The sequence below is a fragment of the Diaporthe amygdali genome (assembly GCF_026229845.1).
Source record: "Diaporthe amygdali strain CAA958 chromosome Unknown NODE_23_length_778278_cov_65_433824, whole genome shotgun sequence".
Lineage (NCBI taxonomy): Eukaryota > Fungi > Ascomycota > Sordariomycetes > Diaporthales > Diaporthaceae > Diaporthe > Diaporthe amygdali.
In genome coordinates this window covers 56,812-74,210 of record NW_026517043.1, presented here as the reverse complement: position 1 = coordinate 74,210, position 17,399 = coordinate 56,812, and the positions used below count along the sequence as shown (strand labels likewise).

The 17,399-nt window shown below is 53.2% G+C and overlaps 3 protein-coding genes across 3 annotated transcripts; 1 reads left to right on the top strand and 2 right to left on the bottom strand.

Moving 5' to 3' along the window:
- Positions 1 to 629: 629 nt before the first annotated feature.
- On the bottom strand, positions 630 to 3,311 carry J7T55_004733 (uncharacterized protein; the record flags this gene model as incomplete). The annotated part of the gene is made up of 4 exons (XM_053130453.1): positions 630 to 1,435; positions 1,499 to 2,510; positions 2,565 to 3,217; positions 3,275 to 3,311. 4 exons carry the CDS (start codon positions 3,309 to 3,311, stop codon positions 630 to 632), a joined length of 2,508 nt encoding a protein of 835 aa, XP_052991160.1.
- A 5,617-nt stretch (positions 3,312 to 8,928) lies between these two features.
- Positions 8,929 to 13,951, top strand: J7T55_004732 (glycoprotein X; the record flags this gene model as incomplete). Its single annotated transcript, XM_053130452.1, has 13 exons — positions 8,929 to 9,287; positions 9,427 to 9,460; positions 9,520 to 9,792; positions 10,075 to 10,160; positions 10,270 to 10,303; positions 10,366 to 10,599; positions 10,818 to 10,848; positions 10,903 to 10,976; positions 11,183 to 11,320; positions 11,460 to 11,882; positions 11,963 to 12,179; positions 12,433 to 13,445; positions 13,514 to 13,951. 13 exons carry the CDS (start codon positions 8,929 to 8,931, stop codon positions 13,949 to 13,951), a joined length of 3,354 nt encoding a protein of 1,117 aa, XP_052991159.1.
- A 908-nt stretch (positions 13,952 to 14,859) lies between these two features.
- J7T55_004731 (uncharacterized protein) lies at positions 14,860 to 16,776 on the bottom strand (the record flags this gene model as incomplete). Its single annotated transcript, XM_053130451.1, has 1 exon — positions 14,860 to 16,776. The coding sequence occupies one exon, from the start codon at positions 16,774 to 16,776 to the stop codon at positions 14,860 to 14,862; it is 1,917 nt and encodes a 638-aa protein (XP_052991158.1).
- Between the last annotated feature and the right edge of the window lie 623 nt (positions 16,777 to 17,399).

The window sequence follows — 17,399 nt, the reverse complement described above, 5'->3', positions numbered from 1 at the left end:
AGGTGAGTTTGCTCGTTACCTCTTGTGTCATAGCGCTGTAAATCTCACTCATGAGGAACATGGCAATGAGACACGATGGTGCTGATCATGTTATAGCGTCGCTCGCGTGGGAAACTAAAATCGTGCTCTCAACTAGTCTCTTAGCATGATGCGCGAAGCCTTGTGGGGCGAACAGACAGGATCGAGAACGTGAGGCTACGGGGGCAAGGCTGCGGTGTACATTCTCTTGCTGTCTCAATGACAGATACATCTCATATGGCTCCTTCTTAATAGCCACGAGCGAGTATTATGCTTTTAGCCACAGCGACAGAGTCCGCAGATTTAGACGAGAAATGAGTGGGTATTGTCTAAGGATGGTATTATCCAATTCACCGGAAAATAGCTTTTGTGCTCAATGATGGTATCCCCCGAGCACGTCTCAACAAATGATACCTCGTGATGAACCTCGACGGATGCTGCGCCCCTGCGCGGCTCGGATGCTTTTCGATCAGCGCATCAATCGGCGCTGGAAAGAGGAGGCTCACCACCTACTATATACATCAAAAAAGTGACCTAAAAACCAAAATTTACCCAGATAAACTCCATGCATCTATTCATCATCGTTTCACGCCCTGGTCATACCCGCTTCTTCACTTTGACCCTCCCATGTCCTCCATGGACTCCCTGAAAATGCTTTTCCGGCTAGGAGCCGGACTGTTACTCGACCGGGGCACCGGCGGCGCAGCCGGCGGGTTGAGCGGGCTGACCGGCCCGCTGCTGCCCTTTGCGCTGACGTAGTCCTCACCGTCGGCCTCTCCCCCCGTCGGCGGACTTATCACCGCGGGGGGTGTGCCGCCCGGTGTCGGGTGACTGCGCAGGGTGTTGAGCGAGCCCTCCTCCATGATCGGTGGGCTCGCGACGCGGCCCGTCGGCTGGGGGCCCAGGCGCGGCGAGCCGACGAGCGTGCCGTCCATCGTGCTGACCGTCGCTGGGTCGCTGATGTTCCTCAGGTGGGACCGGTCTCGCTCGCTAAACGCTGATACCCCTGATTCGCCCCGCGGAGACTCTCCCTGAGCCGCTGATGAGGCCGCGGCGGCGGCGTTACTGTTGTTTGAGGTTGGTGCCGGAAGGGGCTTTCCGGCGGTGGGGGTGTGGTCATCATCGTAGGGGGAGGTAGCTGGCAGTGCCGGTGAGTCCGGGCGCACCTGCTGCTCGGGGTTGAAGGGGGATGCTGTGGGAGGGCTCCTCGAGGAGGGGCCTGCAAACATGGCGCCTCCTGCGGCGGAGTTACTGCTTACCATGCTTGCATGATCTGTCGCGGCTATGGACGAGTATGCAAACGACGGGTTGCCCAGCGGGCTGCTACTTCCGCCGGCCGAGCCGAAGTGCGTGTGCTTGCTGATAATGTCGACGGGCGTTAAGGCCGTGTCTGATAGTTCTGCTCGGGGCGAGGTGTCTGCGAACAATCAGTACTGGGTATTCGTGTGGGAGTTAAGGTTGGATGGAAGCAAAGGCGTACCCATTAGCTCGGCGACTTGAGTGTCGTCCATCTCATGGCGCATAAGCTGCTGTTGTAGCTGCTGCTGGTGTGGATGAGGGGCGTACAACGCAGCACGCTCCGGGTCCGGGCTCTGAGGCATATCATCGCTGGTGGTGACAGTTGGTGCTTTAGTCTCTGAGGGTTGGCCGCGCATCCAGGACATAATGCGATTGCCATTTTCATCGGTCATCTCGCTCATGCCGCCGTTCTTCCTGAGTATTTTACGGCGGCGCCAGAACAAGATGCCAAGAACGATAGACGTGATGAAGATCAGCCCAAGAATGACACCAAGCAGCGGGGGTAAGAAGCCTGGTACACCGCCACCACCGCCAGATTGAGAACTTTGGGTGGGCAGAGCTGAGCCGCCCGTGGCCGATGGGGCGTATGGGTAGTACGTCGTGAGTTTTGAGGTAGGGTATGGTGATGCAAAGACGCTGGCCAGTGCTGTAGTAGCCCAGCCAGTCGGTCCGGGAGTGAGCTCAGTCGCACCGCCCTTCTCATCGCCGCCAATCATGGCATATATCATTTCCGGGACGTGGTAGTTAGACCAGACGCCTGGGTCGTACCTATCTATCCACTTGGACGAGCTCAGGTTGAACAACTGGATGATCCCGCCACTCACGCAGGTGGTGGCCGTGCCAGCCTGGGCTGGATAGCCGCCAATGACCATCATCTGGTCCGGATACGGCATGAAGCATTTATGGCCTGCGCGCCCATAGCCGGACCGTCCAGAAGCAACCTTCATCCACATGAAGGAAGGCAGTGACAGTATCCAGACGTCGTCCTTGAAGTCTGATGCATCGGTAGCATGAAGTCCATCGTAGCCACCGTAGTAGTAAATGTTGAAGCTCGAGTAATCCTGAGCTGGCTGCATGACGGCGCAGCCTCTAGCGAGCTGCGAAGGTCCACCAACCGTGGGCTGTGTGTACCACTTTCCACTTGCGATATCGTATATATCGATGTTGGACATGAATGACGGGCTCACATTCTCCTGCGCAGTATTAGTACTACACAACTCAAGATTCGTGGACAGGATTTGACTCACACTACCGGTCAGGTTGTCTGAGGAGTGCGCAGCATTGACAAATTCAGGGTAGACTACGCCTCCTAAAGCGACCAGAATGCCTTGCGCACCGACTGGAACCCAGATAAGCTCCGGATTCGCGCGCCCTGAAATCCCGTCAGGCAAGGTCTGGTTGCTCCATTCCTGATCGTTCTGCGTTGACATGTCGAGCGTGATCAGTGTGTTAGAGACGTTGATGGCTGTTAGCGAATCGTTGTAGCCGGGATAATAGGTAGGACCCCACTCGGGGGCGCGAAGCCCAGAAAAGTAGAATGCCTTGTTCTCAGAAGGTGCGTTGGCAGCACCTCCATATGCAAGATATCTTGTCAAGCCGTCGGGCAGTTTGGTGTTGATGTACCCCGGGGTCACTTGCTTCTGGACACCATAGCTAGATTGCTGATACTCCGTGACTGCGTCTGCATCCGGATCATCGTAAACGTCCGTCTGCTTCAGCAGTCCACCATACATGAAGAACTGGTGATCATTCGCGAGAAGTGCTCCGTCGAAATAGTTCGGTGCGATGTTGGTCGCAGCGCCGGCGACCTTTGGGTTTTGGTCCAGAACACCGCTGATATTTTGGCTCATGTTGAACGGCTTACTGAAGTTCAAGGAGTAGACGATGCCCAAGGGATTGTCTATTCGAGGTCGTCAGGACGGCCACGCGCGCAACAAGTAATCAGCCATCTACTTACTGTCTTGGGTCGCTGAACCATAGGAGCCATCCTTCATGCCTGGGATCCAACTTAAATAACCGCCGTCGATATAAACCGTATCTTTCAGAATAGCCGCTGCGTTTGTTAGTTCGTGGTTCCTCTCGAGCGGTGGCAGAACTTGCCTCTCGGTTGTTGCCACATGCACATGGTCGCGTTGACCTGATCAGTCGTCCACCCAGACTGTTGGGCCACCGCTACGGACGCGAGGCCCGCAGCTATTGAAAACGCCAGCATCTTTGCACCCAACATGCTGAGCGCCAAAGAAAACGAAAACCACCAAGGTTCCAGACTTCTTCCACACGGATCTTTGAGCGACAATAACAGGAATACGTCGTGATTGCTTTGAAAAGGGGTGCTAGGTACACATATTCCCAGGACGAATGCTGTGCTAGAGGGGTCGCAAGTTGACCATGTCCTCAAAGCTGGACAAAGACGAATCCGTTGCCTCGTGGGCTGTTGGAATGCGGAATTAGGAGCCGCCAAATGCTGTTGTTGGCATTAGAGACACAAAGAAAGATGAGGCACGCAGCCACGAATAGACAGCACGGGATCGATGAGAGCCCGCATTTGGAAGAGAGCCGGAGCCAGTCTTTGTCTCGAGGAGGAATCAAGATCTTGGAACCAGATGGTTGGAAGGATGCAAGCGAAAGGCGGGACCAGGCTTACCAAACTCTTCGGCTATGCCTACACGCCCGAAGGGGCGGACGCACAGTTTCCAGATGCAGCAAAGGCTTAAAGAGTCCAGAGATAGAAACGGCGAGGATCTGGTGTACGGGCCGTATCCTCGAATTCCCAAGTTGCCTCGCAGTTCTCGACGGCCGGGACGGAGAAGTGAGATGGGACTGCACGGCGGGCTGCTTCGTCGATACACAAACTGCACTTACACCACCTCAATGGACCTGTGGACCGAGCTCGCCCTTCCCCGGGTACACCACATTCACTCCACACTGGACCTTTAGCGGGTGCCATGGCCTGAACCGAGCCTCCATAATCGCCCAAGGTGGCGAAGGCGGATCAGTTAGCCTTGAGGAGTTCTGCATCCTGCATGCGCGGGAAAGACATGTCTTGCTGATTGGATCATTGTGGACCAGATGAGCAGTGAGGTTACACGCTCTTTGTTGGTGGATGGCCGAGGTCCTTCGCGGTTGGTGCTGCGCCGCAGAGGAACACAGCATTAGTACCGATGTGTCGAGGAGGAAGCAAGGGCTCTGCGGCTGAAGGCCTGTGCAGGGACATTCCCTTCTCTGCCCGGCCTGCCCGTGCGCAAAAAGATCCCTGCACTCGAGTCCCTGCCGCTGGAAAGGTACCCGTGCTGGCCGTGGTGTATTGCCCTACCCTTTCTTCTCGGTCAGAGAGAATCAGGTGGTCATCCATATCGCTCCAAGAACCTACCTCGCACTATCGAACATCGCCCACACTTGGTGATACTCAATCTGGCTCGGATTGACAGATCTACTCAGCAATACGGCACCGTGCACGGTTTGGCAAGCATCACAAATGCATGCGGGTTATCAACTGCGTGCGGGAAACTGCTTCCGGGCGAAGTCCAAGACGATTCTCGGCAACATGCAGTGTTTGGAGCTCATAGCTCACAAGCACGCATGTCATTAATCTCGTGTATCATATCGCGAGGCTGCGGATCAAGCAATAATTCTCCACGAGTTGTCTAAGTGCACTCTGGGTGTTCAAGCCAGGTGTTCAGGAGGTCACACCTCGCTTGCGTTTGTCGCCCTCAGCGAAGACGCCTTGTGTGACGAAGGAGTCGCCGTGGGTTTATTCGATCTTTGCCCGGATTTTACAGAGTGTTAGGCCGGCGATGGCTTGTGGCGAGAATTTCCAGACCGAGCCGTCACGCAACCATCAACGGGAAGAAGGTTGCTTCTAGAACTTCGGGAGCAAGATGAGAATGGTTCGACGGCGTGGATAGCCTGCTTGAGGCGAGTCCGTCAGATGGAATGGGCGGACACTATCCGCACGTAAGCAAGCCAGCGTGAGCCACCTAACTATCGGCCCACCTGCCTTGGTGGGGTAGTCACGCACAACAAGTTGCAGGCTGGACAGCTCCATGTCTAGCCTGTAAGCTGACTCGTGTATGGAAGAGGAACAAACAATCCTGCGGTGCATTTTCCCTGGGAGGATAGATGGAATATGGACTCTAGACTGCGCACGACAGTGAATCATCATCTCAGCCGTAAATGTCGATGTCACCGTCCCCAATGCTGCCGATGGTTGAGGGATTCAGGTGCCTTCAGGATGCTCTGACAAAGACATCGAGGGAAGGCATGGTCATCTGGTGTTCCCATGGATGGTGAGCGGGCTCTGTCTGTAGATGCAGGATACCCAGACTGTCCGGTCTGGACGGACGGTGATGGCTGTTGCAAAAGTACCCAATACTGCCGGGCTGCCGGGCTACCGAACCAGAGAACGAAATGGACAGTCGACGCTTGGTCTGGACATGATCGGAGAAAGAGTGGCGTGAGCAGCGAAAACAGAATCGGAGAGTGAGTCTCGAGTGGTGAGTGGTGAGTGAGTGCGCTGTTACGTTGCGAAGGAGACGTGAGGAGAGGGGGCTGGGCCCCATTGGGTGAAAGCACAGAGGGATCGGGACGAGAATACTAGTGTACAAGCTGGACAAGACGGGTGCCTGGCTCGAGCCTGGGTAAGTTGTACTTGACAACCGCACAGACTTTTGCATTAGCGCAGAATCCCTCGAGGTCCACCTGCCCAGAAAAGCGGGCTGGATCGAGACCAAAGGTGTTGACTCGATGATGGCACATAAGACTGTGTTCGCCCACGCGAATATGGTCACGTTTCACAGCTGAGTTGTTCCATAACATAATACGAACTGACAGGTTTGGTGTGATGCAAAGAAGCAAGGCTGCTGCACGAGTGCGTACTGTTACCGTCCCTGCCGGCCGTCCAATGTCCGGTGTGAATTGTACCCTAGTGCCCCTCGCGTCGGGATCAGGTCGTTGGCTCCCGCCGTTGAGGGTGTGTGGATCTTACCGACCTTCCGTCCGAACACCTAGTATAGCGGGTGGGCTGGCAGGCTGGCAGGTGGGGGGTGGGGGGGAGGGACTGGGAAGTGGCACTGTGGGTAGTGGGGAAGCGCACTAAGCTCTCTTATCGACTGGATCTAACCGATCCTAGCTCCAACGGTCCATTTTCGACGACCAACTGCATACAATATTGGATCTGGTCCTGTCAGGTCCCCTCCTCTCCCCCTCCCCTCCCCTCCTCTCTCGTGCTCTGGTAGCATTTTACGACACAACCCACTTCCTCTGTCTGCCCATTCGGTGCCTACCGAGCGGTCAATTCTGCCCCAACTGCCCAGGCTGCCGGGAGGGGAACCGCCTGCAGACACGATGGAGGGACGGGCCCTGCAAGGGAACCAGGCCAGCACCGCACCTTACACCCCAAGGCTCGAGCCTCCATATTATCCTGTCAATTCATCTTTTCGACATTGTGATTGGCATGCCGTGCTCGCCCACAGAGACACGTCGACTGCGTCCCTCGCCACCATCCAGGTCCTTATGTCGTCTACACGCACGCTCCTTTACCTGCCGAGGTGCAGAGCAGCTCCCGTGCTACGCAGTACGCAACCTGGCAAGGCGGCCAATCCGGTCCTCGCAAGCAAGCACAAGCCGGCCTACCGTAGTGCAACCCCAGCTCCTCCATGCTTGGACGGTGAGCACTAGGAGACACTATTGTTGATCGGCCCAGCCATCCCATGCTGTGCCCCATCAGATACGGCTTGGAGTTACCCGATTCGGGTCCTTGAGAGGCTACATGGTATCTTCCAGGCACCAGAAAACATCCCACTTCAACGAGAGTGTATTGCGTGCCTCTTTAAGCAGACAGGCAAACTGCAAAACGGCGGCTTTGTTCAATCGGTGATGGATCAACTATGTAGCTTCCCCAGGTTTTCCATGTCATCTGGGGAATGGCACCCGGCACGCAGGAGTGTTGCGCTTGTTCTCCATCCACCTTCGCAACTTGACCTCCATCCATCTACACCACACTGCCAGAGTGGTGAGATCACGGAGACTCAGGTCTGTGATGTTACTGGCCTTGGTCATCCTGCCCACGCAACCCCCAGCACAGCAGCACACCAACGACCGAGACCTGTCCTTGACCATACTTTCAGTTGGCTGGATGATTCTCGCGCGCTCGCACTGAGATCTAGTTGGGTGGCAGAGTCTGACAATGCCAACCAATCTCTCAATTCGTGGGCAAGTCATGCCAACGTGGGAAGTGGCGATGAGCTTCCTTCACGAGATCTGACGAGAGCTACACTCGACACTTTCTCGGCCCATCTATCCACACCTTCGGGCACGGCATATTTCTGGACGGGTCCCATCATGACAGGCTGTTGGTGATAGTTCCCCACCTGCTGACTTTGCCACGGCCCCTGGTCCCTGTCCCTGAGCTGTCGACAGGGGTAGCTACCTTTCCGCCGATCTCGTCGCCCATCTGGGCCATCCATTGCAGCCTTGCTGCGACCTACCTTCCAGAGACGGCACCGGGAGGGCTGGAGGGAACCATCTGTTGGACAATTCTCCACCACACTGACCGCAGACTGGCAGAGGCGGCGGTACACAAACGTGTTGATGTCGTCCGGGTAACCTGAAATCTCTTCCGCTCTCTTCCGACCCAATGATGCTTGCATGAACCACCCAGCGGGTCAAAACGCTGGTAGATGCTGTGGTCTTCCTCCTCACGTCGAGCAACACAAGGCTCGCGTCTTCGGTGAAACATGTTCACACTCTAATATGTTGGTGCGAGTGACACATTGAAATGACGAGCCTAGGCGTCTAATCAGCTTATGTTGTCGTGCTTATTTCTGCCCGCCGAACAAGGCCACGCATGGTACTCGACAAGGCCCGGCCGCCAGCCGCAAAGGTCTCGAATCTTGGGTCCTAGTGGTACAGGGAATATGATCCCGTCATCGTCTACAAGGTACCTCCACAATTCTGGGCTCGTCTTCGTTGTCCATCCTGCACGAACCATGCCTAGTGGCATCCACCCTGCAGAGCCCGGGTTGTGCAGCTCGGCCTTACATGCATTCTTTGCAGGCTGCTAGGCAGTTGGACTGTAGCTACCTTGGATGCCGGCATCTGTCGATTCTCTTTTCTGTCCCTGCTTCCCAACGAGAATGCGTCCCTGAGCTTGTTCGTGTTCACTTGGTTGTGGTCGGACTACTCACGCGTCGCGTGTAGCCTTGAGACTGTGCCATCAGAGCTACTTCAAAGCTCTTCAACGAGCAAGCTCTGCCCCGGGAGCATCTTCACGTAAGACCATCCGTCCTGGTCAGTGGCGTCAAAGTCGGGCTAAGATCAAGGCAATTTCGGTTGGCCTGCGACTTTGCCGTTGGCTCTCCCGCCAGGGTGTACTCGAAGCTGGGTTGTCCGGGCGAGTCATCTTTTCCGTTCATTGCCCTGGCCGATCCACATATGATCGGCAGGTACCTCCTCCTCCTCCTCCGACCACACCGTCGCTCATATCCCTCACAGCTCGTTGTGCTTTACAGCAGACTTGTTCTTCTGCAACTCTTTCGTTTTGCGCCGAACTACTGGACCTTCGTTTACGGTTTCTGGCGGATACGGCAGCACTCGTGCTCGCGATCTTGAAAGATGGTATCTTTCTACAGACTTTGGGCCGTTGCGGCGCTCGGATCGGGGGTCTCTGCTGCAGCTGCTACATATCCGAACGGCACCACCTCGAGTGTATGCGCCGATTGGTGTTGGAAGACAGTAACAGCGACAGTGGGCTACGCGGAGCCCACTACTGTTTACAAGACTGTGACAGAAATCGTCAGTGCTTCGGGCTATGGAGATACTGTGACATCTTGGAGGACGGCCACTGTCACAGCGTCTGGAGAGTCGAGCAACCAAACTCTGACCGAATACAAAACCTCTACCGTCGTTAGTACTGAGGAAGATAAGACAACCGAGAAGACGACAGAGACAGCCTACCAGAACTCAACAATCACGTAAGTTTCTCAAGCGAAGTGCAACTCTGGGCAGTCTCGGACCTGGCCTATCAAATTTTGAAAAAAAAAAAATGAGACAATTCTCACTCGCACCGGGAGTGGCTTTTTGGGGGATCAATTTTGCTGATGATGAGACTAGGGCAACCGAATCGACCACAACTACGGTCGTGTCGGTAAGTTTTCGATTCCCACGCACAGTCTGATATGATAGACGCTCATGCAGTGATACTAGTCATATGTGGTTACTACGACTAACTACGTCTGCTCCGTCGCCTCTCCTGTGGCCTATAACGCCCTCGCCGTTGGAGACGAGACTAGCACTGTCTACACCACAGAATATCATACCGTCACAAGTTGCGCTCCGACAGTGGTTGGATGTCCAGGTACCTCAGCTAGCGGATACCCAACCGCCGTCCCTTCAACTAGCACCAGTGAACCACCAACAAGCCCCACAACCATTGGCTGTGTAGGCAACACTGTGACGAGCTGGAAGACAGTCACAACGGTACGTATCGAGATTCTATTCAATTGTCTTTCTCTTTTTCCTTGAATAACTCGTGAGTGATGCGACGGTGGTTGTATATTGCTGGGTCTGCTGATGCGAGGCCCAATGTGCGCCAGCGTTCATAATTCTGCGGCGCATCTGCAATTCTGCTAAGTACTACACTACTGCTTTCTGTTTCGAAACGTCATATGCCTCTCCTTGAGTTCGTATTGCAGAAGGGAGAGAAATTCGTTCGGATGCTAGGTGCATTCTCAACTCATATGTTCTGACTATCTGAAATAGGCTATCCCAACGACCATTGGTACGACCGTAGCGACGACAGTCGATCACACAACCACAGAGGTGTCAAAGACCACTGAAAGCGTTACGTACGTTCAATTTATTTTGAGATTTGTCTTCCTCAAAACCTGGAAGCAAGGCTCGTGCTGCTTTTGAGTCGGCATCTTCGCGAGTGGGTGGTGCTAACTGCTTAAATAGGACCACTAAACTAACCACAATCACGCTCACTTCGGTAAGTCTTCTCGAGAAACTGGCGAATATCCTTTTATTAACTGACGCTGACAATTATTGCAGTCCTACCCTTATACTGTCACTACCTCACTCTGCTCATATAACCCTGTCCCTACATATGGCCTGGCTGAAGTCAGCGAGAGCACGGTTTATGAGACATCATATACGACAATCACTCAATGCCCGACTACTGTCACGGACTGTCCAGCTCGCACGAGCAGCGCGACCGCTTCCGGTACTCCAATCGGCTGTGTCGTAGCAACAGAAACGCGATGGACCACGGTGACCACGACTACGGTACGTGCAAGCATGCTCAAGTCTTTAGGCTACTTTTCTTGTGTAAAGGAAGCTGTGCCGTATTGGACATTACGTTCGCCAGAAAATTACTCTTAATATCGACCGCACATACTCCGATAATTTTCGAGGTATCATAGGATGTGCTTTGGTCTGGTCGAGAGGCTAAATCTCTCCTACCTCTTGACTTACGCTTGTGTGCTAACCCTTCTACTGAATAGGCCATTCCAACAACAGTATCGACCACAGTTGGTACGACAATCACTCGTGATCATACAACTACTCGTGATCATACTACCACTCAAGAGCACACGGTAACACGCACCTCTACGACAACGTGCACTGAGATATCTACCACAACGAGGCTTTCCACCTACACGGTATGTTTGTTGCCCCGTCTTCCATCACATAATCGGCTCTCAGGCCCCTACCTTCACACTCCGAGGCGGGTTCGGCGCAACCTTCACCCAACTGCGCCACGGTCTCGCATCGTAGAGAGACGCCCACCTTGAGACGCTGCGCGAATGCGGCCCGCCCACAGCCAAATTCACTTCTTGAGGCGAGATTTGGCTAACTTTGTTAAAAGACCACCAAAGTCAAGCCTACGACTTACACGGTCGACCACACCACCACTGCTATCAGCTGGGCTACCACCACGGAAACTTCCGTGTCTACGCTGACTGAAAATATCACGTATACAACCGTCAGCTCCGTTCCATATACGGTTCGTACCCCTTCCTCTTCCCTCGCATTTGGATTGGGGTTTTCTCTTTGTGGCTCTTTCTACCAGGCGAACGGCACCACCATAGCTGCTTCATCCGCGCAGAGCAAGATCTCAGCCTGTCTAACTAGGCGTGCTTTAGACCGTCGAGACGTCGACTTTCAGCACCACAGAGACCGATCTCATCACCTCTACGCAGACGGAGACAGTGTATACGCCAACCACCACAACTCAGACTCAAACCTTGACCACAACCTGGCCGGTGACAGAGACAACCACTGTCGTTAGTGATCACACAACTATCACAACCGTGTACTCTGTCAGCCTGACCACTGAGCTCGTGACCACGGTCTCGACCTTCGTGACCTCTGTGCCCTACACAACTACGGAGATAGAGACAACATACACCCCCACGACGACGACGGACTACATCTGGACGACTTCTTATATCACCACAACATACTCAGAGAGCTATCCTGTGACAGTGACGGATACTGTTACAAGCGATCGGACGGTCATCAGCACCTTCTGGACGACTGATGTCGTCACGGCCACCTCAACTCTGGTTACCTATATACCTGTCACGACAACAGAAACTGAGATTTCAATTAGTGCAACTACGAACTATGATACAGTCACGACTAGTTTACCAGGCACCACAGTCCTCATCACTTTGCCAGGAGTTCCTACAACTTTTACAGAGAGCTACACCACGACGACGAGCATCTCAGGAAGCTTAACGACGTTGACTCTCACATCTACCAGTGTATCTACGGCTCCAGGCGAGGTTGTCACGACGACTCAGCAACTTCCTGGCTCAACAGAGACAGAAACACAGACCCTCACGCTTCCAGCCTCTACAGTAACCTTGCCCGGTACTACTTTGATTTCGACTCTGCCTGGAAGTGAAACTACATACACGCAGACCCTGACAACAACGACAAGCCTCTCAGGAAGCTTAACCACCGTGACACTTACATCAACAAGCGTGTCAACTGCTCCGGGTTCAGTTATAACTACTACCCTTCCGGGCTCCGTTACAACTCTGCCCGGCACTACGTTGACAGCAACTGAGCCAGGCAGTGTTACAACATTGCCGGGAACAACTCAAGTAGAGACCATCACGCTTCCGGCATCCACCGTCACACTGCCAGGCGTAACGTCGGTACAGGTTATCACTTCCGTGGTACCCCCTGTAACAACTACCTATACACAAGGTGGCTCAACTGTGACAGAAACACTGCCGCAGTCAACAGTGCTAGAGACACGGACCATCACAGCTCCGCCGGAGACTGTAACGTCGCCGCCAGAGGTCACCACATTGACGTCGACTATCATCCAAAGTATCAGTGTTTGTACGCCGCCTCCTGCTGCGCCGACTGCGTCTGCCCTTGACCCAAAGTCGGATCTGACGTGGAGCTGCGCACCTGGCTATAACTGCAATCCACCAAAGCCAGATGGTTGCAATGTGTGGTCCGACATCCCTGCGGACAACTATCATTGCCCGCAGGAGTATTGCGAGCCGGTGAAACCTTACTTGAACACTACCTGGGCAGAACACAACACGAGCTACTACCCGATCACGGAAGGCTACTTCAATCTTAACCCACAGGCGTTTGGCCTGAGCTACGAGATTTTCTCGGAAGAGATCATCATCGAGGAAATCGCTGGCTACGAGGTGACTATCACGACAGGCAACTGGGCTTCGCAGACGTCTCTCTCGGAGTTTACCATAAGTGAAACCGCAACAGCGCTTCCTTGGAGATCGAGTGTGGAGAAACTCAAGCGCATCTTCACCAGTAAAAAGCTGACCAAGGGAGTCTCGCTTAAGAAGCGCGATACTGTGGCTTCCACAGTTCCAGCGATTTGCTTCGATCAGTGCAATAATGCCTACCTGGAAGCCCAATCCCGGGGAAAGGTCGCCGCGCTTTGCGATTCGGATTCTGCCTTCGAAAACTACTACAAAGGTTGCAATCTTTGCATCGACGACAACGAGGACCAGACGAAACTCAGTTCACGCCAGTATATCACTCAGGCATTCTCACAATATGTCACCTTCTGTGACGCCACTGATACGACATCTCCAACCAGCTCATCCCCTGCTGCTGATGTCACGTCCACAACGGCGGTTGGAACCTCCTCTCAAGTCTCCACAGCCAGTCAGTCTATCAGCACCATCTCCACACAGTCAGGTAGCTCGTCTCGGTCGACCTCGTCTTCAGCTTCAGAGTCCACGTCTCCCTCATCATCTCCGTCAAGCACGAGTTCATCATCGGCATCTGTGACCTCGACTTCAGCAACCCAGACGTCAGGCAGCTCTACAGTCTCCAGCTCTTCTGGAACCTCCGCCAGCTCCGGACAATCACCAAGCTCAAGTCCCTCGGCAACCGGGTCAGCTTCAGCCAGCTCTGCCTCGTCAGCTTCAGGCTCCGAGGGAACGACGTCAGCCACGGGTACAACTCAAACAGGTGGCACGAGTACGACGCCATCTGGTACAAGCACCTCTGGCCCTGTCCAAGCTGCTGCCATCAAGCTTCGAAGCGGGAGCCTCACGAACCTAGGCGGACTTGTCCTCCCACTGTTGGCTTGCCTGATGCTGGTTTAATCGTGACTGAAACGGAGTTTTCGGCATGACTTAATCTTCCTTCCCTTCCCACAACTTCCGGTCATTCCTTGCGGAATTAATGTTTAACGCATATTATTGTTGGAGACCAGCATAGATGATATCACGACACTCATTCAACGACGTACTACAACACTCATTTACAACGACAAGAATTACGAATTGACGGTATTCGACGACACTCATTATTACAGCATGGTTGGTTGGTATTTTAAAAAGGATTCATGGCATATGCACATAATGATACCCGTCCACGACACTCCCTTAATGTGGAAACTTTTTACGGTGGTACTATTTTGATTATGGGTTTGGCTTTCGTGGATTTGGGAAAATGCACCGCCAAGACTGAACCAACAGCTTGGGCGAGAGCACGGTTATAGACGGATTCAATGGGGCTTTTGAGCACTTACATGTGGTGGACGAAGGGGGAGACAGGGTCGTGAAAGCCCTCGAGGGTTTTACATAATGCGGCTGGTGAGAAGTTCTGTTTGACATAATGCATGTTATACTGTAGCTCGCAGTATTTGAACTGAAAATTTAATAATCTTGATTTTTAATCAAATTTTCGCCAGCTATTTGCGCGGATGTGGCATGTTGGAAATACCTACTACAGAATCAGGTACAAGCGTCACTTCGTAGTCTCCAAGGCCGTTGACGCAAACCTTCTTGGATACTGGATACTGCACTCAATGTAGACGAGATTTTTCGCCCGCCAGCATCTGGGATTGGTCTGGCTTAAAAAATCAAAATGCTGTAGTCTCAAAGCTTTATCTAATCTCAATCACTGGTGCCTAATCAGACCGAGTTGAAACTCCTCATCACAATATCTGTACATGTACAAAAAGATTTTGCACAATAATGTACAGCACATTGTACTAAATGAGTGCCAATTCCTATGCCATTAATCAACTTTAGCTACCTAAGTCCCTGTTCTCCGCCGTTTCCTCCCTTTCCTCGGAGAACTGTTGATTCCCATATCGGGTCCCATTCCTTCATACATCGTCCCCGCCTCTTGAGTATTCTCTACCCGAGCATTCGCCCTCTGGTTCATCTCACCAGAGGCCCCCCAACCGACGTTGAGCTGATCCAAGTTAGCACTGATCGACTGGGACAGACTCGAAGCACTAGATTGCGGCCTATGGTAATCCCTCGGGCCGTGTCCTGGTACAGGAGTCTGGGATCCACTCATGGGCGGTTGGCTCGGCCTAGGGGTTGATTTCCCGCCTTTCCTTGGAGGCGGAACGGCTTGGTTGTAGGAATAGAACAGTGGGCCTCGGGTCAGCACACGGCCTTTGAGAAAGCTGTAGTGGACAAATTTCTCGTTCATTTTCCTGATGGCATCTTTCAGGTGGCTGGCGAGCTCGTTGACTCCGTAGTTATAAAGGATTTTGGTGAGCTCTTCCACGACGCTTTGACGCTTGAAATCCTCATCCTTGACCACCTTGTAATTCGAATAGGCAAATCGTAGCGGGTAATCCTTTTTAGGTCCCGGCGGGTCGTTCTCGCCCAGCTGGCAAGCGCGGTGGATTCGAATCTTCATAGCCCCAGCTACCGCGACGACAGAAAAGAAGCGAACTCTCTCAAAGAACGTCTTGGTATATTCATCCGCCTTGACCTTGAACTCTTCCCCTGCCTCTCTATCAGCCTCCTTGAAAACTTCAAACATATTATGCAGAGCCTGGCTCGCGTTATTCAGGCACTGGTTCAACGCAACCGGATCATCAACACTCTTCCACCCGCGCTTCGCCTCGATGGTAAGAAAATAGAACGCCCGCTCATCGTTCGGTGGCCTTTGGCCCTCATAACATATGAGTTTCTGCGTCTCTTCGGGGAAGGAGTTCCAGTCGCATTTTTGGAACAAGTTCTGTCGACGAAACCCAACAGCCAAGTCCGGCTTTGGGGATGTGAGGAACTTTTTCCCCCGCCTTTCGGCATGTGTAGGCATTGGCAGGCAGGTCCAGGCAGTTTCTACTGCGAATTCAAGGGGAGATTGCTCCTTGGTATCTCGATACCCGTAGAAGAGGCGGTAACGATCGATCATGGAGAGCATCATGGAGAGCATCATGGTGCGCTGGAAGATGGCTTCCTGGACCTGCCCTTGACATTTCTTTAAGTCCTTGTCCCAGAGCTTTTCGTTATAGTCTTGGATATCTTCAGATACAATGGGGTGAGGCACATCCTGCGTCTCCTTCAATTGAAAGTCATCGCCGCGATCGGCTTTGATGTCCACCATGCGCCACAATAGCCCTTCTTTGAATTCGGCGTCATTCTGTGGTGAGATACGACCTGCCTCCACGTCAAGATCTGGATTAGACATGCTTAGAAAGTTCAGGACCTCGATCGTGGCGTCATCCAGGGGTGGTAAGTATCCGACCCTTTCGTAATAGACCTGCAGAGGATCCTCTTCGACGTACTCCTCATCAGAGTCACAACTCGGGTTATATTCAATGTCGTCTTCTTCAGAGTGATAAGTGCTCGGCTCTGCCCCGGCTGTATGAGTTTCAACAGTTTGGAGTATCCTTTGCTCCTGCTCGGGACCCGTGGCGACGGAGGAAGCGATAGCCTGTCGACGGGTATCTTTTGGCTTACTGTAGGAATATTGGCCAACTAGTCCCTCCGAATGCGAGGCAGAACGCTGGGTGGTCTGACAGCCGGCCGTTTCTACACTTCCGAGCGGTCTCTGCTCCTGCCCTGAGCCTGTGGCTATACGGGAGCCGTCTGCCTTGGCCCTTCGATTTTTTTGCTTTGGCGGTGGACTTTGGATGCTGTGTCCAGAATCGAGGTCTTCTGGCTTAGTCGTAGATCTTGTAGCACGGCGGGTGGCCAGATGGCCCAGTTGTGATGTAGATGTTGTTGGTCTACGAGCTCTAAGTGTTGAACTTTGAATTGATTGTGGGCCGCTGGGTGTTGGTCTGGCCTTCTGAGCACCAAGCGTGACTTTTCTTCATAGCAACCTCGGCCCAGGTCAGTTACAACGGTCCTGATATGATGCTTACAGTATCAAAAATGTTGCGAGATCAATTCCAGAACTGAATATATGTAGACCTTGGGAAGAGTAACTTGATTAGTACAACTTACTTCGTCTTGGTCATACTAACAATTCGCCCGGCGAAGCTGTTGATGATTATCACAATACCGGAATGCACATTGAACAGGGGTCAAGTTAATGTGTGATACTTGGTGTGATCTTCTGTCTGGGGAAGAATAGAGGGGAAGAGGCGAGTAACTCTGCCCTCCACGCAAGAGGCTGTGTTATACATACCCAACAAGGTATTGCGACCCTAACCCGTACGAGGATGGTGCAGCGCCGCGAGCCCCAACCGTCACAGGTGCTGTTCCAACAGCCAACATGCAGATTGTGACCCGGCAAAATACGACACGAAGTAAGCAGTCTAGCATTCGTGCTGCACCTGGCCTTCATCCAACACACAACCGCCTCACCGACAACCAGACTGGGTG